Source organism: Mustela lutreola, chromosome 2 (assembly GCF_030435805.1).
Source record: "Mustela lutreola isolate mMusLut2 chromosome 2, mMusLut2.pri, whole genome shotgun sequence".
NCBI lineage: Eukaryota > Metazoa > Chordata > Mammalia > Carnivora > Mustelidae > Mustela > Mustela lutreola.
Window position 1 is genome coordinate 6,992,329 of NC_081291.1, and position 24,367 is coordinate 7,016,695.

The 24,367-nt window shown below is 40.0% G+C and overlaps 1 protein-coding gene across 1 annotated transcript; it reads right to left on the bottom strand.

The window, feature by feature from the left end:
* Positions 1–520: 520 nt before the first annotated feature.
* On the bottom strand, positions 521–24,367 carry LOC131823095 (olfactory receptor 7E178-like). Its single transcript, XM_059159075.1, has 2 exons — positions 24,225–24,367; positions 521–1,532 (listed from the first exon to the last, which is right to left on the bottom strand). The coding sequence occupies exons 1-2, from the start codon at positions 24,365–24,367 to the stop codon at positions 521–523; spliced, it is 1,155 nt and encodes a 384-aa protein (XP_059015058.1).

Genomic DNA, 24,367 nt, shown 5'->3' on the forward strand with positions numbered 1-24,367 from the left:
ATGGCCACAGTCACCAAACTGTGGAAAGAACCAAGATGGCCTTCAACGGATGAACGGATAAGGAAGATGTGGTCCATATACACTATGGAGTATTATGCCTCCATCAGAAAGGATGAATACCCAACTTTTGTATCAACATGGACAGGACTGGAAGAGATTATGCTGAGTGAAATAAGTCAAGCAGAGAGAGTCAATTATCATATGGTTTCACTTGTTTATGGAGCATAACAAATACCAGAGAATATATTATAAAAGACAGTTTCAATTTCTATAGGATACCTGGGTAATTGGATACAATACAGAGGCTTCCACAGGTTAATAAGATTCAATTGTGCAGTGATTTTGTCATAGAGAGAGTCCCAGAATATTCCCTTAATTCCATCCAAGGTGTACCAAGATAAGCAATACTTAGATATCACAAATCAGGAGGAATGGGAACTATGAGCTACCAAGATTATATGACCAAAGAGGAAGCTTGCCAATTCCATGTTTGGTTTTGCAATTATTTATAATTAACAAACTAAAAAAAAGTCAAACAGAATGTTCTGTTGAGGAGCCTCTGCAAAGCTCTCTTGACATCCCTGTTCCGCAGGCTGTAAATGAATGGATTCAGCATGGGAACAACCAAAGCATACATTACTGAGGTTACTGCACCCTTCCTGGGAGAATGTGAGACAGCTGAACTGAGGTACACACCAAGAGCTGTTCCATAAAACAAGCAAACAACCAACAGGTGGGAGCTACAGGTAGAAAAGGCTTTGTACTTCCCACCTGTGGATGGGATTCTCAGAATGGAGGAAACAATTTGTGTATAAGAACAAAGGATCCCTGAGAGGGGAACACCACCAAAGATGGCACTCATAAAATACATTAGTATGGTGTGGATGGAGGTATCAGAGCAGGCAAGGTGGAAGAGTTGAAGTGCATCACAAAAGAAATGATGAATTTTCACATTTGTGCAGAAGGTAAGTTGGAACACCATCAAAAAATGAATCTGAGATTCCAAAAGGCTACCAAAAAGTGACATCAGGACCAACAAGCTACAGAAGCATGGGCTCATGATAACTGAATAGTTAAGGGGGTGACAAATGGCCACAAACCGATCATAGGCCATCACAGCCAGGAGCAGGTTGTCCAAACACCCAAACAGTATAAAAAAGGACACCTGAGTTAGGCAGCCTGCATAGGTGATAGACTTGCTGTGTGTTTGAATGTTCACCAGCATCTTGGGGATTGTCGTGGTGCTGAAACCAATATCAGCCAAGGACAGGTTGGAGAGGAAGAAGTACATGGGCGTGTGGAGGTGGGAGTCAGAGCTGACAGCCAGGATGATGAGCAGGTTCCCAAGCAAGGTGACCAGGTACATGGACAGAAACAGCCCAAAGAGAATAGGCTCCAGTTCTGGATCATCTGAGAGGCCCAGGAGAAGGAACTCTGAGACAGCTGTTAGATTCTGTGGTTCAAGGCAGGTGGGACACCTCTCAAAAAAGAAGAGAGTATTGAATAAACAAAACAAGTATAGAGACACCCAGCTAAATGCACCTATTTTGATTCAAGCAATCCGCACTTCCCAACATACATCCCAGTACCTTCAGCAACATTTCTCAACTGTAAACTCTTCTTAGAACTCTTTCTTTACTGCTGTCTAAGCTATTTACCTCTTTCTATATATATCCACTATGAAGACACTGAGCCAAAGAATGTTAGAGAAACGTACAAATATACAAACATAGTAATACCTAGTTACACTAGACTTCAGAACTCATATTTGTTGCCAGTAAAAACTGAGTTTTCAGAGTCCATAGTCTCTCATGGTTCAACTCACTTTCCAATTTCCCCCAACTCCCTTCTTCTCTCTATCTCCCCATGTCCTCCACACTATTTGTTATGCTCCACAAATAAGTGAAACCATATGATAATTGACTCTCTCTGCTTGACTTATTTCACTCAGCATAATCTCTTCCAGTCCCATCCATGTTGCTACAAAAATTGGGTATTCGTCCTTTCTGATGGAGGCATAATACTCCATAGTTTATATGGATCATATCTTCCTTATTCATTCGTCCATTGAAGGACAATCTGAGGGTTTTGAAAGGGTGGGGGGTGGGAGGTCGGGGTACCAGGTGGTGGGTATTATAGAGGGCATGGATTGCATGGAGCACTGGGTGTGGTGCAAAAATAATAAATACGGTTATGCTGAAAATAACTAAAAAATAAATTTTAATAAAACTGAGTTTTCTTGCTTTCCCTGCATGATCCCATTCCCCTGCATGTCAGTTGCCCAAAGACAAACACTGCCATGAATGTGGTAGATGTATTTTCCTTTCAATGTTTACATAATATTAGTATTGATTTATGCGTCCATAAACAGTTTTCTTTAAAACTTACTTAACACTATAATGATACACATATTGTTTCCTGAGTTCTCACTTATCAGAAGAATGTGTTTTAAGTGTCTGTGAAGTATATCCATCTATTTCAAGCACTTCAAAAGTGGCATAGTATTACCTGAAGGACGAACTTTATGATCTCTTATTTTCTTATTATCCTTTTTGAAAAAACATTTATTTATTCGGAGAGACACACAGAGAGAGTACAAGCAGGAAGAGGTAGAGGGAGAGAGAGAACTTTAAGCTGACTTCACACTGAGCACAGAGTCCAATGTGGGGCTCCATCTCAGGACTCTGAGATCGTGACCTGAGCCAAAATCAAGAGTTGGACACTTAGCTGACTGAGCCACACAGGTGTCCCTTATTAGAATATTCCATCATGCTTAGCGAAATAAGTGAAGCAGAGAAAGACAACTATCATATGATCTCCCTGATATGAGGAAGTGGTGATGCAACATGGGGGCTTGAGTGGGTAGGAGAAGAGTCAATGAAGCAGGATGGAATTGGGAGGGAGACAAAACACGGGTGACTCTTAATCTCACGAAACAAACAGGGTTGCTGGGGGGAGGGGGTTTGGGAGAAGGGAGTGGGATTGTGGACGTTGGGGAGGGTATGTCCTTTGGTGAGTGCTGTGAAGTGTGTAGACCTGGTGATTCACAGACCTGTACCCCTGGGGATAAAAATATATGTTTATAAAAAATAAAAAATTTAAAAAAAGAATATTCCTAATAAAATTCCTGTGCCCACCTCCACATTACACAAATGAGAATTTCAATAATATATAGGCATAGAAAAGGATGACATTCTAAAAAATCAATATATGTATGATTTTACTATTCATTATCTACATTTGTTTTCCTAATAAAAGTATAGACAAAATCAACTTCATGCTTTTATTATCAAGGTATAGAATTAGAAAGGTCCCCAAAGTCTCTGTTCCAATGGTCTTTCTATGATAAATCCAGAGGAGAATACCTATCTTGGATAAGGAATAATATTTTTATATCACAGATTTCCAAAATAGGCTGCAAATTGCATTACTATATATAGAAAATCTTATGATCTATAATATTCATGTAGTAAAGGCCCCAGTAAATCACTTATCCAATTTCCCTAATCACAGGTGAACTCACAGAATCCCAAGAGAAGGAATTCTTGGTCCTGTTTCTGTTTGCTCATCTGGAACTAAAGCATGTTTGAAAAGAAAGCAACCATTTGACACTGGTGGAGTGCACAGAGCCCCAGGATGGGAATCAGACTAAGCATGGAGTTTATGTCAACATCCCAACTTCTCTGTGCTGTTATCCTCCCTCGAGAAATGGGGAGAACATTAACCATATCAAGATACATATGGCCTTGGGCGCCTGGGTGGCTCAGTGGGTTAAGCCGCTGCCTTCAGCTCAGGTCATGATCTCAGGGTCCTGGGATCGAGTCCCACATCGGGCTCTCTGCTCAGCAGGGAGCCTGCTTTCCTCTCTCTCTCTCTCTGCCTGCCTCTCCGACTACTTGTGATTTCTCTCTGTCAAATAAATAAATAAAATATTAAAAAAAAAAAGATACATATGGCCTCTAAAAGAAGTTTGCACCGAATAAATATTCAGTCATGGTTTGTAAATCAGAATAACATTGTTATTGGAATGGTGGGTTCATTGGTGAAACCCAATCCTAAGAAAGGTTTAATGACTTTTACTTTATTATATATCTAGTAGAAGCCTGTCATGTCCCAGGAAATGCACTCAAGAATGCATGGAAATTGGGGTGCCTGGGTGACTCATTGGTTAAGTGTCCAACTCTTGATTTTGTCTCATATTATGATCACAGGTTTGAGGGATCAAGTCTGGCACCCACTTCCTCTCCCTTTCTAAAAAAAATTTAAAAAGAAATGAAAGAAAGGAAGAAAGAAAGAAAGAAAGAAAGAAAGAAAGAAAGAAAGAAAGAAAGAAAGAAAGAGAAAGAAAGAAAGGAAGGAAGGAAGGAAGGGTGGAAATGGTAAAATGTGTCTCAGTTGAGTGCAGTAAGATTTGCCTCCCTTTATCTTTTTCTTTTTTTTTTTTTTTTTGCCTCCCTTTCTCTTTTTCTCTCTTTAAATTTTCATCTTCTTTATGGAAATCTCCAGTAATTTTCAAATGAAGAGTCTATTAATAATAATTAAGTGGAAATGATAGGTCTCTGAGAAAATCTGTGCCATAGATACAGAGAAGCATTGTTTTATTTTTCATCTAGATCTATGAAACATCATTGGAAGCAAGCAAACCACCCAAAGCATGGAACCCACACTGCCTCTGCCCTGTTTCTGAGAACCAAAGAAGGGTCCATTCAATATTTAACAGAGACCACTGGTGCTCTTGGAGCCTACACTGTGCCAAGCAAAGTATAAGCTCTGAGAAATCAGAAATGACTGTGATTCAGTTGCTTCCCTCTAAACACTCAGTATCTACCTGCATAAGGACAAAAAAAAAGAAGAGTTCTCTCAGAATCTAGGGAACACTGAAACTTCTGATCACAGGATATTATAGTTGGATAGATGGTGCTTAGACTTGATAATGACAATAACAACCACAACAATACCTAAAATTTACCTTATCCTTACTATATGCATCTACCATATTTAGTCACATGGTCAGTGCTCATCTTAATTCTTGCTCAGTACAGTTAGAAACTTGCTCAAAGACATAAAGAACTAGTTCAGTGTCATACAGATGAAAGTTAGAGCAGATAGGATTCAGAATTAAGTGGTGGGTCTCTGAGGTGCATGAACTAACTTGTTTGTTCTGTTTCCCTGCACTTCAGAGACTTTAAGCAGAAGTCCAGAGGTCTTTTCCAAAATTGTTAATATAATCATGGCACAGTTTTTTATCTCCTGACTAAGAATGGACTCTAACATATTGACCCCATATCTCCCTTAGAGATCAAGAGGGCCTAAATTATAGGAATGGGGGAGGAAGTGGAATATGAAGCAAAATCTGATAGCTGAGGCAAGAAAGAGAGCTGCCCTGAATTGTCATGAGCTGACTCTTTATGATCTCTACCTTCATCTCAGTCATCTTTTCTATAGTTGATGCAGCAGGCGACACTAACTGCTCTCTGGTGTCTTCTAGCAGGAACAGCCAAACAGCACAGGGAGCGGAGGTCTTTGCCTGGAGTAACAGGAAAGAGAGGTGAGACTTGATTAGGCAGGAGAGAATACTGTCTGGGTAGCCTGTGAACAGTCTCGCTGTCTGCATTCAAACCTGAATTCATTCCCTGTCTACCCCAGGATCTGATAAAACTTAAAAAGCTTCTGTGTAGCAAAGGAAGCAATCAACAATACTAAAAGGCAACTATGGAATGGGAGACGATATTTGTAAATGCCATATCTGATAAAGGGTTAGTATCCAAAATATGCAAAAAACTTATGAAACCCAGCACCCCAAAAACAAATAATCCAATTAAAACATGAACAGAAGGGATGCCTGGGTGGCTCAGTTGGTTGAGCGGCTGCCTTTGACTGAGGTCATGATCCCAGCATCCTGGGGTTGAGTCCCGCATCGGGCTCCTTGCTTGGCGGGGAGCCTGTTTCTCCCTCTGCCTCTGCTGCCACTCTGCCTGCTTGTGCTTGCTCGCTCTCTCTCTCTCTCTCTCTCTGGCAAATAAATAAATAAAAAAAAACATGAACAGAAGACATGAATAGATAATTTTCCAAAGAAGACATATAGATGGCCAACATTGCTCATCATCAGGGAAATGCAAATCAAAACTGCCATAAGATAGTACTACCTACCTATCAGAATAGCTTAAATCAACAATACAAGAAACAAGAGTTGGTGAGCATGTGGAGAAAAAGGAACACTCATGGAGAAAAAGGAACATCATGTTCTGTGGGTGGGAATGCAAACTGGTGCAGCCACTCTAGAAAACAGTATGGAGATTCCTCAGAAAGTTAAAAATAGAACTACTCACTACAACTATACCAACAGGTGTAAAAATCTTGCATTTTTTGCAATGTAATTTTTTACCTCATATTAAAAATGAAGCTTTGCTGTGGGTGCAAAGTTGTTATAGAAAAGGTGTAACTATAGACTTGAATATAATTTGAGGAAAAGCAAAGTCATATGACAAAGAAAAGGCAAGTGAATAGTCTAAAGCTGGGGATTTTAATACAAGTAAAGGATGGTTAGATAATTTTAAAACAAGGCTGAACTTAAGAAAAAATATCAAGATAACAGGAGAAGCGAGTTTGCCAGCTAAAAACAGATGAGTTCTACTTCCTTGGTGTTCGTTGTGACCTCTCCCTTTTCATTCATAATTTTATGTATTTGGGCTTTCTCTCTTTTCTTTTGGATTAGTGTTGCCAATGGTTTATCGATCTTACTGATTATTTCAAAAAACCAGCTCTAGTTTCATTGATACGTTCTACTGTATCTCTGGTTTCTACCTCATCGATCTCAGCTCAAATCTCGATTATTTCCCTTCTTATGTGTGGAGTTGGTTTGATTTGTTATTGATTCTCCACTTCTTTAAGGTGTAGAGACAGATGCTGTGTTCTGGATTTTTCAAATTTTTTTGAGAGAGGCTTGGATGGCTATGTATTTCCCCCTTAGGACCGCCTTTGCTGTATCCCATAGGTTTTGGACCAAAGTGTCTTCGTTGTCATTGGTTTCCATGAATTGTGTCAGTTCTTCCTTGATCTCCTGGTTGATCCAAGCATTCTTAAGCAAGGTGGCCTTTAGCTTCCAGGTGTTTGAGTTCCTTTGGAACTTTTCCTTGTGATTGAGCTCCAGTGTCAACATTGTGATCTGAGAATGTTTAGGGAATAATGTCAGTCTTTTGGTATCGGTTGAGTCCTGATTTGTGAGCCAGTATGTGGTCTACTCTGGAGAAAGTTTCATGTGCACTTGAGAAGAATGAGTATTCTGTTGTTTTAGGGTGGAATGTTCTGCATATATATATGAGGTCCATCAGGTACAATGTGTCATTCAATGCTCTTGTTTCTTTATTGATTTTCTGCTTTGGTGATCTGTCTATTTCTGAGAGAAGCGTGTTAAGATCTCCAACAATTAGTGTATTCATATCAATATGACTCTTTATCTTGATTAAAAGTTTTCTTAAGTAATTGGCTGCTCCCATATTGGGGGCATAGATATTTACAATTGTTAGATCATCTTGGTGGATAGTCCCTTTAAGAATGATGTAGTGTCCTTCGTGTATCTCTGACTACAGTCTTTAGTCTATCAGAAGTTATTATCAACAGTTACATGCCAATAAGCTAAGCAAACTAGAAGAAATGTATGCATTTCTGGAAAACTATAAACTCCCAAAATTGAACGAGGAAGAAATTGACAACCTGAATAGACTGATATCTCGTAACGAGATTGAAGCGGTGATCAAAAACCTCCCAAAAAAACAAGAGCCCAGGACCTGATGGATTCCCTGGGGAATTCTACCAAACTTTCAAAGAAGAAATAACACCTATTCTCCTGAAGCTGTTTCAAAAGATTGAAGCAGAAGGAAAACTTCCAGACTCTTTCTATGAAGCCAGCATTACCCTGAACCCCAAACCAGGCAAAGACCCTACCAAAAAGGAGAATTTCAGACCAATATCACTGATGAATATGGATGCTAAGATTCTCAACAAGATCCTAGCCAACAGGATCCAACAGCACATTAAAAAGATTATCCACCATGATCAGGTGGGATTCATCCATCCCTGGGCTACAAGGATGGTTCAACATTCGCAAATCAATCAGTGTGATAGAACAAATTAATAAGAGAAGAGAGAAGAACCAGACGGTCCTCTCAATTGATACAGAAAAAGCATTTGACAAAATCCAGCATCCGTTCCTGATTAAAACGCTTCAAAGTATAAGGATAGAGTGAACATTCCTGAACCTCATCAAATCTATCTATGAAAGACCCACAGCAAATATTGTCCTCAATGGGAAAAAGCTTGCAGCCTTCCCGTTGAGATCAGGAACACGACAAATATGCCCACTCTCACCACTCTTGTTCAACATAGTATTAGAAGTCCTAGCAACAGCAATCAGACAACAAAGAGAAATAAAAGGTATCCAAATTGGTAATGAAGAAGTCAAACTCTCTCTCTCTTTTCAGATGACATGATTCTTTATATGGAAGACCCAAAAGACTCCACCCCCAAAATACTAGAACTCATACAATTCAGCAACATCGCAGGATACAAAGTCAATGTGCAGAAATCAGTGGCTTTCTTATACACTAACAATGAAAATACAGAAAGGGAAATTAGAGAATCGATTCCATTTACAATAGCACCAGGAACCATAAGATACCTGGGAATAAACCTAACCAAAGAGGTAAAGGATCTGTACTCGAGGAACTACAGAACACTCATGAAAGAAATTGAAGAAGACACAAAAAGATGGAAGACCATTCCATGCTCTTGGATCGGAAGAATAAACATTGTTAAAATGTCTATACTGCCTAGAGCAATCTATACTTTTAATACTATTCCGATCAAAATTCCACTGGTATTCTTCAAAGAGCTGGAGCAAATAATCCAAAAATTTTTATGGAGTCAGAAGAGACCCCAAATCGCTAAGGAAATGTTGAAAAACAAAAATAAAACAGGGGGCATCGCGTTATGATTTCAAGCTTTACTACAAAGCTGTGATCACCAAGACAGTATGGTACTGGCATAAAAACAGACACATACACCAGTGGAACAGAGTAGAGAGCCCAGATATGGACCCTCAACTCTATGGGCAAATAATCTTCAACAAAACAAAATGTACAGTGGAAAAAAGACAGTCTCTTCAATAAATGGTGCTAGGAAAACTGGGCAGCTATATGTAGAAGAATAAAACTCGACCATTCTCTTACACCGTACACAAAGATAAACTCAAAATGGATAAAATACCTCAATGTGAGACAGGAACCCATCAGAATCCTAGAGGAGAACATAGGCAGTAATCTCTCCGATATCAGCCACAGCAACTTCTTTCAAGATATGTCTCCAAAGGCAAAGGAAACAAAAGTGAAGATGAACTTTTGGTACTTCATCAAAATCAAAAGCTTCTCACAGCAAAGAAAACAGTCATGAAAACAAAGAGGCAACCCACGGAATGGGAGAAGATATTTGCAAATGACAGTACAGACAAAAGGTTGATATCCAGGATCTATAGTGAACTCCTCAAATTCAACATACACAAAACATACAATCATATCAAAAAATGGGCAGAAGATATGGACAGACACTTCTCCAATGAAGACATAAAAATGGCTATCAGACACATGAAAAAATATTCATCATCACTAGCCATGGGGGAGACTCAAATTAAAACCACACTGAGATATCACCTTACACCAGTTAGAATGGCCCAAATTAGCATGACAGGAAGCAACATGTGTTGGAGAGGATGTGGAGAAATGGAAACCCTCTTCCACTGTTGGTGGGAATGCAAGTTGGTACAGCTTCTTTGGAGAAGAGTGTGGAGATTCCTCAAGAAATTAAAAATAGAACTTCCCTATGACCCTGCCATTGCACTACTGGGTATTTACCCCAAAGATACAGATGTAGTGAAAAGGAGGGCCATCTGTACCCCAATGTTTATAGCAGCAATGGCCACGGTCGCCAAACTGTGGAAAGAACCAAGATGCCCTTCAACAGACGAATGGATAAGGAAGATGCGGTCCATACACACTATGGAGTATTATGCCTCCATCAGAAAGAACGAATACCCAACTTTTGTAGCAACATGGACGGGACTGGAAGAGATTATGCTGAGTGAAATAAGTCAAGCAGAGAGTCAATTATCATATGGTTTCCCTTATTTGTGGAGGATAACAAATAGCATGGAGAACATGGGGAGATAGAGAGAAGGGAGTTGGGGGAAATTGGAAGGGGAGGTGAGCCATGAGAGACTATGGACTCTGAAAAACAATTTGAGGGTTTTGAAGGGGTGGGGGGTTGGAGGTCGGGGTACTGGATGGTGGGTATTATAGAGGGCACAGATTGCATGGAGCGCTGGATGTGGTGCAAAAATAATGAATACTGTTCTGCTGAAAATGAAAAATAAATAAAAAAAAAAAACAGATGAGTTCCCAAACACCATTAAGAAAAAGATGTCTGCCTTGGGTGCCTGGGTGGCTCAGTGGGTTAAGCCGCTGCCTTCAGCTCGGGTCATGATCTCAGGGTCCTGGGATCGAGTCCCGCATCGGGCTCTCTGCTCAGCAGGGAGCCTGCTTCCTCCTCTCTCTCTCTCTGCCTGCCTCTCTGCCTACTTGTGATCTCTCTCTGTCAAATAAATAAATAAAATCTTTAAAAAAAAAGAAAAAAGAAAAAGAAAAAGATGTCTGCCTAAATAGATTTTAGTGCAGATGAAAAGTGCCTTATTCTGGGGGTGCGGGGAGGGTCACAAAGGACATTTATTAGTATGGAAGAGAAGCAAATGCTGGAATTTGAGGCAGGAAGGGATAGATGAACTCTACTGTTTAGTTAGGCTTATGATCAGGACTGCCTTTATCTGTTGGTATAGCTTTAGTGACAGCTTGACAAATGTCCCTTTCCTTTATTTTTTTTTAATTTTTACAGTGGTCCTTACTTTAGATTCATTTATTTTGAAATGGTGGGCAACTTCAGGTACAGACCTCAATCTATGGTACATATCAAGCAATTCAACATTTTCTTGTAATGTCATGACTTCTCTCTGCTTCTTGAGATGGGTCCCATGATGTTATTCAAAGTTTATGATATTGCAGTAAACACAATGAAAAAGAGGGGAGAACTGCAAAGAGGTCACTTTTTACTGGGATATGCAATTTTCTGGAGAGATGAACTGCTCACATGGAGATGATTAGTGTCACAGGACATTTTAAGCAGATACTCGCAATACTTGAGCTCACTGCAATAGCAACAGGATGTGGCAGCCAAATTTTTACAGTAGTACAGTACGAACTATGGTTAATTTTATGCAGTTATGCTTTAATACAGCATCTTTGCATCTGATTACATTTCTCTATATTTCAAATGGTGCCATTTAAGTCTGTGTTAGTGTTTATAAGTTTTAATAATTGGGTAAGCCTGGTGGTGGGTATTATGGAGGGCATGTATTGCATGGAGCACAGGGTATGGTGCATAAACAATGAATTCTGGAATGCTGAAAAGAAATTTAAAAAATAAATAAAACTTTTAAAAAATTTTTAAAAAAGAACTATTCTATGATCCAGTAACTGCACTCCTGGGTATTTAAAAGACAAAATAAGGGGGGCGGACAAGATGGCGGGGAAGTAGGAGGAGGTTACTTTTCAACTTGTACCCCAAAATGAGCTAATTACCTACCAAAGGACTCCAATCACCCATGAAATCAGCCTGAGATCAGAATTATACACGTTTGGATCGCTACAGGGGGAGAAGACGCCAGTGGGCAGAGAGGTTCGCGAAGGCCCAGCCTGGTGCTCTCAGACCTGCGCCTCGTTTTCAGAGCCTGAGACCCGCAAACGAACTTCAGCCTCCCCTGAAATTGGTGCGCGCAAGCCGGGCATTCTTAGACCCAGAAAGACCAGGCACTCCCTGCCCGGGCCAGCGGGAAAATCTCAGTGTGCTATTGCTGCTTGGAACCTCTCTGGTGGTCTGGAGCTCCCAGACAGCCGCCACTGCCTTGGCTTTTGGGGTAGAAGCGAAAGATCCTGCATTCCCAGGGACCCGACTTGGAACCTGCTCTGCAGCCAGACTGAGGCTTCTCTCTGAGAGGGAGATCAAGGTGCGGTTTGTTTTCCTCTAAAACTAAAAAAACCATCAAAAGTGGTCAAAATGAGGGGAAAAAAAGTGAACAAACATAAAAACCGCCAGAGAACTAAAGCCTGAAAAAATAAAAAAATAAAAGAAAAGAAAAAAAAAGAGAGAGAGGGGAAAAAAAGGACTACAAGAGAACAACCACTACTTCATAGGAAAACTTTTATTTTTCATTCATTCCCACTATTCTGGTTCATTTTTTTGTAGGTATTTTTTTAACCTAATAACCATCACAGCGAGCTGTCCAGTACATCAAATTCCATAATAACCTTCTAACCTGAACTTTTTGATACAACACCTATGTTTTTCTTTTGCATTTCTATTTTTTGAATTCCTTCTTTTTATTTAAATTTTAGTTTAGTTTATTCCTTTTTATTTTTATCTTCTAATATTCATATAGAATTAAACTTCAAAGTAATCTCCTTCCCCCAATCAATACTACCCCTATAGGTAAACTAATTTTTAACCCCCCTTTATCTTAGGAAAGTTGAGTCCTTTAACAAAGATATCAAGATACATCCAGGAATAATCAAAACAACCTTCCTCACACACACTGAGAATTTATAACCACTCTCCCATCTTTTTCTTCCACAAGTGTTTCTGTGTTTTTGTGTTTGTCCTGATAGTATATAAATCTTACACTTGGGGTTCTTTTTGACGAGGTTCTTCCTTTATTTGCATACATTTGTTTGTCTCTTGTCATATACTTGTATCAGTCTTTTTGTTTGTCTGTTTTTGTCTACTTCATAAATCTTACCTTGGGGCCCATTTGGGCTGAACCTTCTCTTTCCTTTTCCCTTTCTTTACTGTCTCTCTCTCTCTATCTCTTTTTTTTTCTTCTTTTTCTTTTTCTTTTCTTTTGTCTCTCGTTTGGGTGGGGAATCCTGATTGCTCAGAAGTGTTCCAGGGTTCACCTTGACTGCACCACAGTAGATACATCCAGCTACATCTGTTCAGCCATCTCCCACCAAAATGACTAGGAGGAGGAATGCCCAACAGAAGAAAAATACAGAGGATGGACCTTCTGCAACAGAGCTAACATATCAACAAAGACAATATGTCGGAAAGAGAATTCAGGCAATAGCTAGGCTGGAGAAAGCCATGGATGACCAAACAGAATTGATTAGGGCTGAGCTGAAAGCGACCAGACAGGATGTTCACAATGTTAGGGTGGAGCTTAAACCTACCAGGGAGGAGGTTCACAATGCTCTCAATGAGTTCCAATCTAATCTAACCTCTCTCAAAGCTAGGGTAACAGAGACAGAAGATAGAATTAGTGATCTGGAGGACAAACAGATAGAGAGAAAGGATCAGGAGGAAGCCTGGAACAAACAGCTTAGAAACCACGAAAACAGGATCAGGGAAATAAATGATGCCATGAAACATTCCAACATCAGAATTATTGGAATCCCTGAAGGGGAGGAGAAAAGAAAGAAGTCTAGAAGATATAGTGGAACAAATCCTTCATGAAAATTTTCCCAATCTCACGAATGGAACCAGCGTTCATGTACTAGAGACTGAACGGTCTCCACCCAAGATTATACATTCCAAAAAAACATCAGGTCACCTGATAGTCAAATTGAGGAATCATAATTGTAGGTATAATCTCTTGAAAGCCGCTAGGGCAAAGAGGCTCCTTACTTACAGAGGAAAGCCCATCAGAATAACATGAGACCTAGCAAGCCAGAAAAGGCTGGCAAGATATATTCAGGGCACTAAATGAGAAGAACATGCAGCCAAGAATACTTTATCCAAGACTTACATTCAAAATGGATGGAGAGATAAAGAGTTTCCAAGACCGGCAAGGCTTAAAAAACTATGCAACCACCAAGCCGACACTGCAGGAAATATTCAGGGGGGTTCTATAAAAGAGGAAAATCCTAAGAATAGCATTGAACAGAAATATAGAGACAATCTACAGAAAGAAAGACTTCAAAGGTAACTCGATGTCAATAAAAACGTATCTATCAATAATCACTCTCAATGTGAATGGCCTAAATGCACCCATAAAATGGCACAGGGTTGCAGATTGGATAAAGCGACAGGACCCATCCATATGTTGTCTACAAGAGACCCATTTTGAACCTAAAGATACACCCAGACTGAAAGTGAAGGGATGGAGAGGCAGTTTTCATGCCAGTGGGCCTCAAAAGAAGGCTGGGGTAGCGATTCTCATATCAGAAAAATTAGATTTTAAACTAAAGACTGTAGTGAGAGATACAGAAGGCCACTACATAATCCATAAATGGATTATCCACCAAGATGATCTAACAATTGTAAATATCTATTCCCCCAATATGGGAGCAGCCAATTACATAAGAAAACTGTTAATCAAGATAAAGAGTCATATTGATATGAATACACTAATCGTTGGAGATCTTAACATGCCTCTCTAAGAAATAGACAGATGATTGAAGCAGAAAATCAATAAAGAAACAAGATCATTGAATGACACACTGGACCAGATGGACCTCATAGATATATACAGAACATTCCACCCTAAAACAACAGAATACTCATTCTTCTCACGTGCACATCGAACGTTCTCCAGATTAGACCACATACTGGGTCACAAATCAGGACTCAACCTATACCAAAAGACTGAGATTATTCCCTGCATATTCCCTGCTTTGAAACTGGAGCTCAATCACACAGAAAAGTTCAGAAGGAACTCAAACACTGGAAGCTAAAGGCCACCTTGCTTAAGAATGCTTGGATCAACCAGGAGATCAAAGAAGAACTGAAACAATTCATGGAAAATAATGACAATGAAGACACTTCGATCCAAAACCTATGAGATACAGCAAAGGCGGTCCTAAAGGGGAAATGCATAGCCATCCAAGCCTCCCTCAAAAAAATTTAAAAATCCAGAACACAGCCGCTTTCTCTGCACCTTAAAGAATTGGAGAATCAACAACAAATCAAACCAACACCACACATAAGAAAGGAAATCGAAGATGGCGGAGAAGTAGCAAGCTGAGATTGCTTCAGCTAGCCGGAGATCAGCTAGATAGCTTATCTAAAGATTGCAAACACCTGAAAATCCATCGGCAGATCGAAGAGAAGAAGAACAGCAATTCTGGAAACAGAAAAACAACCACTTTCTGAAAGGTAGGACCGGCGGAGAAGTGAATCCAAAGCGACGGGAAGATAGACCCCGGGGGGAGGGGCAGGCTCCCGGCAAGCGGCGGAGCAACCGCGCACAAAATCAGGACTTTTAAAAGTCTGTTCTGCTGAGGGACATCGCTCCAGAGGCTAAACCGGGGCGAAGCCCACGCAGGGTCAGCGTGGCCTCAGGTCCCGCAGGGTCACAGAAGGATCGGGGGTGTCTGAGTGTCGCAGAGCTTGCGGCTATTGGAACGGGAAAGCCGGCTACAGAGACAGAGCCGACAGTAAGCTCACAGCTCGGGGTTACCTTGAACCGGTCGCAGGCTCGGTGAGCAGGGAGCGCGGCCGGAGGTCAGGCAGATGGGAGTAACTGGGCGCTGTTCTCTGAGGGCGCACTGAGGAGTGGGGCCCTGGGCTCTCGGCTCCTCCGGGCCGGAGACCAGGAGGCCGCCATTTGTATTCCCGTCCTCTGGAACTCTACGGAAAGCGCTCAGGGAACAAAAGCTCCTGAAAGCAAACCCGAGCAGATTACTCACCCCGGCCCCGGGTAAGGGCGGTGTAATTCCGCCTGGGGCAAAGACACTTGAGAATCACTACAACAGTCCCCTCCCCAGAAGATCAACAAGAAATCCAGCCAAGACCAAGTTCACCTACCAAGGAGTACGGTTTCAATACCAAGGAGAGCAGCAGAATTCCAGAGGAGGAGAAAGCCAAGCACGGAACTCATGGCTTTTTTCCTGTGATTTTTTTTCTTTTCTTTTTTTTTTTTTTTTTTTTTTTTTATTCTCGCCTTCGGGTAAAATTTTTTTTTAACTGTTACCTTTTTCTTTTTTAACGATTTTTTACTAGTTTATCTAATATATATATTTTTTCTTTTTTACATTTTTCTTAGGTGTTTTCTTTTTTAAAAAATTCTTTTCTTTTCTTTTTTCTTTTTTTTTTTCTTTCTTCCTTTTTGAACCTCTTTTTATCCCCTTTCTCTCCACTCATGATTTTGGATCTCTTCTAATTTGGTTAAAGCATATTTTCCTGGGGTTGTTGCCACCCTTTTAGTATTTTACTTGCCCCTTCATTTACTCTTATCTGGACAAAATGACAAGACGTAAAAATTCAACACAAAAAAAAGAACAAGAGGCAGTACCGAAGGCTAGGGACCTAATCAATACAGACATTGGTAATATGTCAGATCTAGAGTTCAGAATGACAATTCTCAAGGTTCTAGCCGGGCTCGAAAAAGGCATGGAAGATATTAGAGAAACCCTCTCGAGAGATATAAAAGCCCTTTCTGGAGAAATAAAAGAACTAAAATCTAACCAAGTTGAAATCAAAAAAGCTATTAATGAGGTGCAATCAAAAATGGAGGCTCTCACTGCTAGGATAAATGAGGCAGAAGAAAGAATTAGTGATATAGAAGACCAAATGACAGAAAATAAAGAAGCTGAGCAAAAGAGGGACAAACAGCTACTGGACCACGAGGGGAGAATTCGAGAGATAAGTGACACCATAAGACGAAACAACATTAGAATAATTGGGATTCCAGAAGAAGAAGAAAGAGAGAGGGGAGCAGAAGGTATACTGGAAAGAATTATTGGGGAGAATTTCCCCAATATGGCAAAGGGAATGAGCATCAAAATTCAGGAGGTTCAGAGAATGCCCCTCAAAATCAATAAGAATAGGCCCACACCCCGTCACCTAGTAGTAAAATTTACAAGTCTCAGTGACAAAGAGAAAATCCTGAAAGCAGCCCGGGAAAAGAAGTTTGTAACATACAATGGTAAAAATATTAGATTGGCAGCTGACTTATCCACAGAGACCTGGCAGGCCAGAAAGAGCTGGCATGATATTTTCAGAGCACTAAACGAGAAAAACATGCAGCCAAGAATACTATATCCAGCTAGGCTATCATTGAAAATAGAAGGAGAGATTAAAAGCTTCCAGGACAAACAACAACTGAAAGAATTTGCAAATACCAAACCAGCTCTACAGGAAATCTTGAAAGGGGTCCTCTAAGCAAAGAGAGAGCCTACAAGTGGTAGATCAGAAAGGAACAGAGACCATATACAGTAACAGTCACCTTACAGGCAATACAATGGCACTAAATTCATATCTCTCAATAGTTACCCTGAATGTGAATGGGCTAAATGCCCCTGTCAAAAGACACAGGGTATCAGAATGGATAAAAAAACAAAACCCATCTATATGTTGCCTCCAAGAAACTCATTTTAAGCCCGAAGACACCTCCAGATTTAAAGTGAGGGGGTGGAAAAGAATTTACCATGCTAATGGACATCAGAAGAAAGCAGGAGTGGCAATCCTTATATCAGATCAATTAGATTTTAAGCCAAAGACTATAATAAGAGATGAGGAAGGACACTATATCATACTCAAAGGGTCTGTCCAACAAGAAGATCTAACAATTTTAAATATCTATGCCCCCAACGTGGGAGCAGCCAAATATATAAACCAATTAATAACAAAATCAAAGAAACACATCAACAATAATACAATAATAGTAGGGGACTTTAACACTCCCCTCACTGAAATGGACAGGTCATCCAAGCAAAAGATCAGCAAGGAAATAAAGGCCTTAAACGACACACTGGACCAGATGGACATCACAGATATATTCAGAATATTTCATCCCAAAGCAACAGAATACACATTCTTCTCTAGTGCACATGGAACATTCTCCAGAATAGATCACATCCTCGGTCCTAAATCAGGACTCAACCGGTATCAAAAGATTGGGATCATTCCCTGCATATTTTCAGACCACAATGCTCTAAAGCTAGAACTCAACCACAAAAGGAAGTTTGGAAAGAACCCAAATACATGGAGACTAAACAGTATCCTTCTAAAGAATGAATGGGTCAACCAGGAAATTAAAGAAGAATTGAAAAAAATCATGGAAACAAATGATAATGAAAATACAACGGTTCAAAATCTGTGGGACACAACAAAGGCAGTCCTGAGAGGAAAATATATAGCGGTACAAGCCTTTCTCAAGAAACAAGAAAGGTCTCAGGTACACAACCTAACCCTACACCTAAAGGAGCTGGAGAAAGAACAAGAAAGAAACCCTAAGCCCAGCAGGAGAAGAGAAATCATAAAGATCAGAGCAGAAATCAATGAAATAGAAACCAAAAAAACAATAGAACAAATCAACGAAACTAGGAGCTGGTTCTTTGAAAGAATTAATAAAATTGATAAACCCCTGGCCCAACTTATCAAAAAGAAAAGAGAAAGGACCCAAATAAATAAAATCATGAATGAAAGAGGAGAGATCACAACTAACACCAAAGAAATACAAACTATTATAAGAACATACTATGAGCAACTCTACGGCAATAAATTTGACAATCTGGAAGAAATGGATGCATTCCTAGAAACATATAAACTACCACAACTGAACCAGGAAGAAATAGAAAGCCTGAACAGACCCATAACCAGTAAGGAGATTGAAACAGTCATTAAAAATCTCCAAACAAACAAAAGCCCAGGGCCAGACGGCTTTCCGGGGGAATTCTACCAAACATTTAAAGAAGAACTAATTCCTATTCTCCTGAAACTGTTCCAAAAAATAGAAATGGAAGGAAAACTTCCAAACTCATTTTATGAGGCCAGCATCACCTTGATCCCAAAACCAGACAAGGATCCCACCAAAAAAGAGAGCTATAGACCGATATCCTTGATGAACACAGATGCGAAAATACTCAACAAAATACTAGCCAATAGGATTCAACAGTACATTAAAAAGATTATTCACCACGACCAAGTGGGATTTATTCCAGGGCTGCAAGGTTGCTTCAACATCCGCAAATCAGTCAATGTGATACAACACATCAATAAAAGAAAGAACAAGAACCATATGATACTCTCAATAGATGCTGAAAAAGCATTTGACAAAGTACAACATCCCTTCCTGATCAAAACTCTTCAAAGTGTAGGGATAGAGGGCACATACCTCAATATCATCAAAGCCATCTATGAAAAACCCACCGCAAATATCATTCTCAATGGAGAAAAACTGAAAGCTTTTCCGCTAAGGTCAGGAACACGGCAGGGATGTCCATTATCACCACTGCTATTCAACATCGTACTAGAGGTCCTAGCCTCAGCAATCAGACAACAAAAGGAAATTAAAGGCATCCAAATCGGCAAAGAAGAAGTCAAATTATCACTCTTCGCAGATGATATGATACTATATGTGGAAAACCCAAAAGACTCCACTCCAAAACTGCTAGAACTTATACAGGAATTCAGTAAAGTGTCAGGATATAAAATCAATGCACAGAAATCAGTTGCATTTCTCTACACCAACAGCAAGACAGAAGAAAGAGATATTAAGGAGTCAATCCCATTTACAATTGCATCCAAAACCATAAGATACCTAGGAATAAACCTAACCAAAGAGACACAGAATCTATACTCAGAAAACTATAAAGTACTCAGGAAAGAAATTGAGGAAGACACCAAGAAATGGAAAAATGTTCCATGCTCCTGGATTGGAAGAATAAATATTGTGAAAATGTCTATGCTACCTAAAGCAATCTACACATTTAATGCAATTCCTATCAAAGTACCATCCATCTTTTTCAAAGAAATGGAACAAATAATGCTAAAATTTATATGGAACCAGAAAAGACCTCGAATAGCCAAAGGGATATTGAAAAAGAAAGCCAACGTTGGTGGCATCACAATTCCGGACTTCGAGCTCTATTACAAAGCTGTCATCATCAAGACAGCATGGTACTGGCACAAAAACAGACACATAGATCAATGGAACAGAATAGAGAGCCCAGAAATAGTCCCTCAAATCTATGGTCAACTAATCTTCGACAAAGCAGGAAAGAATGTCCAATGGAAAAAAGACAGCCTCTTCAATAAATGGTGCTGGGAAAATTGGACAGCCACATGCAGAAAAATGAAATTGGACCATTTCCTTACACCACACACAAAAATAGACTCAAAATGGATGAAGGACCTCAATGTGCAAAAGGAATCCATCAAAATCCTTGAGGAGAACACGGGCAGCAACCTCTTCGACCTCTGCCGCAGCAACATCTTCCTAGGAACAACGCAAAAGGCAAGGGAAGCAAGGGCAAAAATGAACTATTGGGATTTCATCAAGATCAAAAGCTTTTGCACAGCAAAGGAAACAGTTAACAAAATCAAAAGACAACTGACAGAATGGGAGAAGATATTTGCAAACGACATATCAGATAAAGGACTAGTGTCCAGAATCTATAAAGAACTTAGCAAACTCAACACCCAAAGAACAAATAATCCAATCAAGAAATGGGCAGAGGACATGAACAGACATTTCTGCAAAGAAGACATCCAGATGGCGAACAGACACATGAAAAAGTGCTCCATATCACTCGGCATCAGGGAAATACAAATCAAAACCACAATGAGATATCACCTCACACCAGTCAGAATGGCTAAAATCAACAAGTCAGGAAATGACAGATGCTGGCGAGGATGCGGAGAAAGGGGAACCCTCCTACACTGTTGGTGGGAATGCAAGCTGGTGCAGCCACTCTGGAAAACAGCATGGAGGTTCCTCAAAATGTTGAAAATAGAACTGCCCTATGACCCAGCAATTGCACTATTGGGTATTTACCCTAAAGATACAAATGTAGTGATCCAAAGGGGCACATGCACCCGAATGTTTATAGCAGCAATGTCCACAATAGCCAAACTATGGAAAGAACCTAGATGTCCATCAACAGATGAATGGATCAAGAAGATGTGGTATATATACACAATGGAATACTATGCAGCCATCAAAAGAAATGAAATCTTGCCATTTGCAACAACATGGATGGAACTAGAGCGTATCATGCTTAGCGAAATAAGTCAAGCAGAGAAAGACAACTATCATATGATCTCCCTGATATGAGGAAGTGGTGATGCAACATGGAGGCTTAAGTGGGTAGAAGAAGAATAAATGAAACAAGATGGGATTGGGAGGGAGACAAACCATAAGTGACTCTTAATCTCACAAAACAAACTGAGGGTTGCCGGGGGGAGGGGGTTTGGGAGAAGGGGGTGGAATTATGGACATTGGGGAGGGTATGTGATTTGGTGAGTGCTATGAAGTGTGTAAACCTGGTGATTCACAGACCTGTACCCCTGGGGATAAAAATATATGTTTATAAAAAATAAAAAATTAAAAAAAAAAAAAAAAGAAAGGAAATCATCAAGATTAGAGTTGAGATCAAGGAGGTAGAAACCAAAGATGCAGTAGAATGTATCAATAAAACTAGAAGTTGGTTTTTTGAAAGAATCAATAAGATCAATAAGCCACTGGCCACACTAATCCAAAAGAAAAGAGAGAAAGCCCAAATTCATAAAAATTTGATTGAAAAGGGAGAGATCACAACTAACACCAAGGAAGTAGAAACAATCATCAGAAGTTATTATCAACAGTTATATGCCAATAAGCTTAGCAACCTTGATGAAATGGATGCATTCCTGGAAAGCTATCAACTCCCAAAATTGAACCAGGAAGAAATCAACAACCTGAATAGACCGATATCTCGTAACGAGATTGAAACGGTGATCAAAAACCTCCCAAAAAACAAGAGCCCAGGACCTGATGGATTCCCTGGGGAATTCTACCAAACTTTCAAAGAAGAAATAACACCTATTCTCCTGAAGCTGTTTCAAAAGATTGAAGCAGAAGGAAAACTTCCAGACTCTTTCTATGAAGCCAGCATTACCCTGAACCCCAAACCAGGCAAAGACCCTACCAAAAAGGAGAATTTCAGACCAATATCACTGATGAATATGGATGCTAAGATTCTCAACAAGATCCTAGCAAACAAGATCCAACAGCACATTAAAAAGATTATCCACCATGATCAGGTGGGATTCATCTCTGGGCTATAAGGATGGTTCAACATTCGCAAATCAATCAATGTGATAGAACAAATTAATAAGAAAAGATAGAAGAACCAGACGGTCCTCTCAATTGATGCAGAAAAAGCATTTGACAAAATCCAGCATCCGTTCCTGATTAAAACGCTTCAAAGTATAGGGATAGAGGGATCATTCCTGAACCTCATCAAATCTATCTATGAAAGACCCACAGCAAATATCACCCTCAATGGGAAAAAGCTTGCAGCCTTCCCATTGAGATCAGGAACAAAACAAGGTTGCCCACTTTCACCACTCTTATTCAACATAGTATTAGAAGTCTTAGCAAAAGGGCGCCTGGGTGGCTCAGTGGGTTAAGCCTCTGCCTTCAGCTCAGGTCATGATCCCAGGGTCCTGGGATCGAGCCCCACATCGGGCTCTCTGCTCAGCGGAGAGCCTGTTTCCCTTCCTCTCCCTCTGCCTACTTGTGATCTCTGTCTGTCAAATAAATAAATAAAATCTTAAAAAAAAAAAAAAGAAGTCCTAGCAAAAGCAATCCGACAACAAAGAGAAATAAAAGTTATCCAAATTGGCAATGAAGAAGTCAAACTCTCTCTCTTTGCTAATGACATGATTCTTTATATGGAAAATCCAAAAGACTCTACCCCCAAACTACTAGAACTCATACAACAATTCAGCAACGTGGCAGGATACAAAGTCAATGTACAGAAATCAGTGGCTTTCTTATACACTAATAATGAAAATACAGAAAAGGAAATTAGAGAATTGATTCCATTTACTTTAGCACCAAGAACCATAAGATACCTGGGAATAAACCTAACCAAAGAGGTAAAGGATCTGTACTCGAGGAATCAGGAAGTGAAAAAAAAAATATGTGCTCCTATCCTTAATTCTGAAATGATGATAATACATGTTGCTGTCTCTCCGGGGATGGCCATGCAGATAAAAGTTTGCAAACTATGTACAAAATTCATCTCAGTGTCTGGCACATGGAGTCCCAAGCTAATGGTTTGCAACATTGTGTTTACTAATATCATTTCCTTCATCACCATAATCATCGCCTTCATGACCATTTGGAGGACTTAGGGAACAGTTAAAAAGGACCTCTTTCCTGTTCTGATGGGATGATGCCAGGAGAAATAGAACTAGCAAGAGACTAAAACATAAATCTAAATAAGAGTGCTAGGGTCCCTGCCAGAACCAACAACACTAGGTCTTCATAGGGCTTGGCGTTGAATCTTTGCTTTGGTCCCCTCCTGTCTGGCTGTCTCAACTGTCCTAGTGGTCTGATAAGGAGGGAACAATGCTCTCCCTGTGGCTGCTGCATTCAGTCACTCCCACTCTACTTCCTACTCACTGGTCTGTACTGTGTCTCTTCTGGAGGAGGATGGAGGATTGCAGAGCTTGCTGCCTCTCCCCTGTCTTTAGCTGAGTGAGGACTGAGGCTTTGCTTCCAGGAGGGGCAGGAAAACAGATGCCGGTATGGGTGTCCTCAAGCAGACAGCTGGGAGGAGGAAACACATGTATGGAGCCCACTTACCTGGCACTGACAACTAAAAGGCTGGAAAGCACAGGCTGATTGTTTACAGTTGAGGGCTCAAAGCGCTTGGCACATAATTAGCCAGATTGGTCCATGTTCTCTAAGGACTTGCTATTATTAATTGATGGAGAAAAACGAATGTACTGGGTTGGCAGTAGTATCTAGACCACATCCTCTTCTCAGAAAGAAGCTGACTTCTATTCATCATTTCTGACTTCCAAGTTACTTATCTCATTGTAAAATTCAGGTGCATTTTTTTCAACTACAGAGAACAACCTATGACTTTTATATCTGTACAGCCACTGACTTAATCATGTAATTTAGAGAGAATTTTATCTTCTATACCAGGAATATTACTGAGTTTCTCTTTTCTCAGTTAAAATTTATGTCTCTAAGGAGAACTTTCTGTTTTTCTTTCTATACTCCTGGTTTGGGGTTTGGAATTTATGCATTGGAGATGTATGTTTTGCGGTTTTGAGAGACAGCTCAGGTTTTAATTTTTCTATTCAGTGATGTGTATTATTATATTAGACAATTATTTATTTTTACATACTTATCTCTTGACTTGATCACTTGCTTAAATACTTCAGGGTTCGCAGAGATCTCTACATCCAAAATGTGGATGATCTTGAGGCTTGACTGGAAGACAAACTCAGAGTTTGATTTCTCATTAACTGATGTGAAGAAAACTTCCAT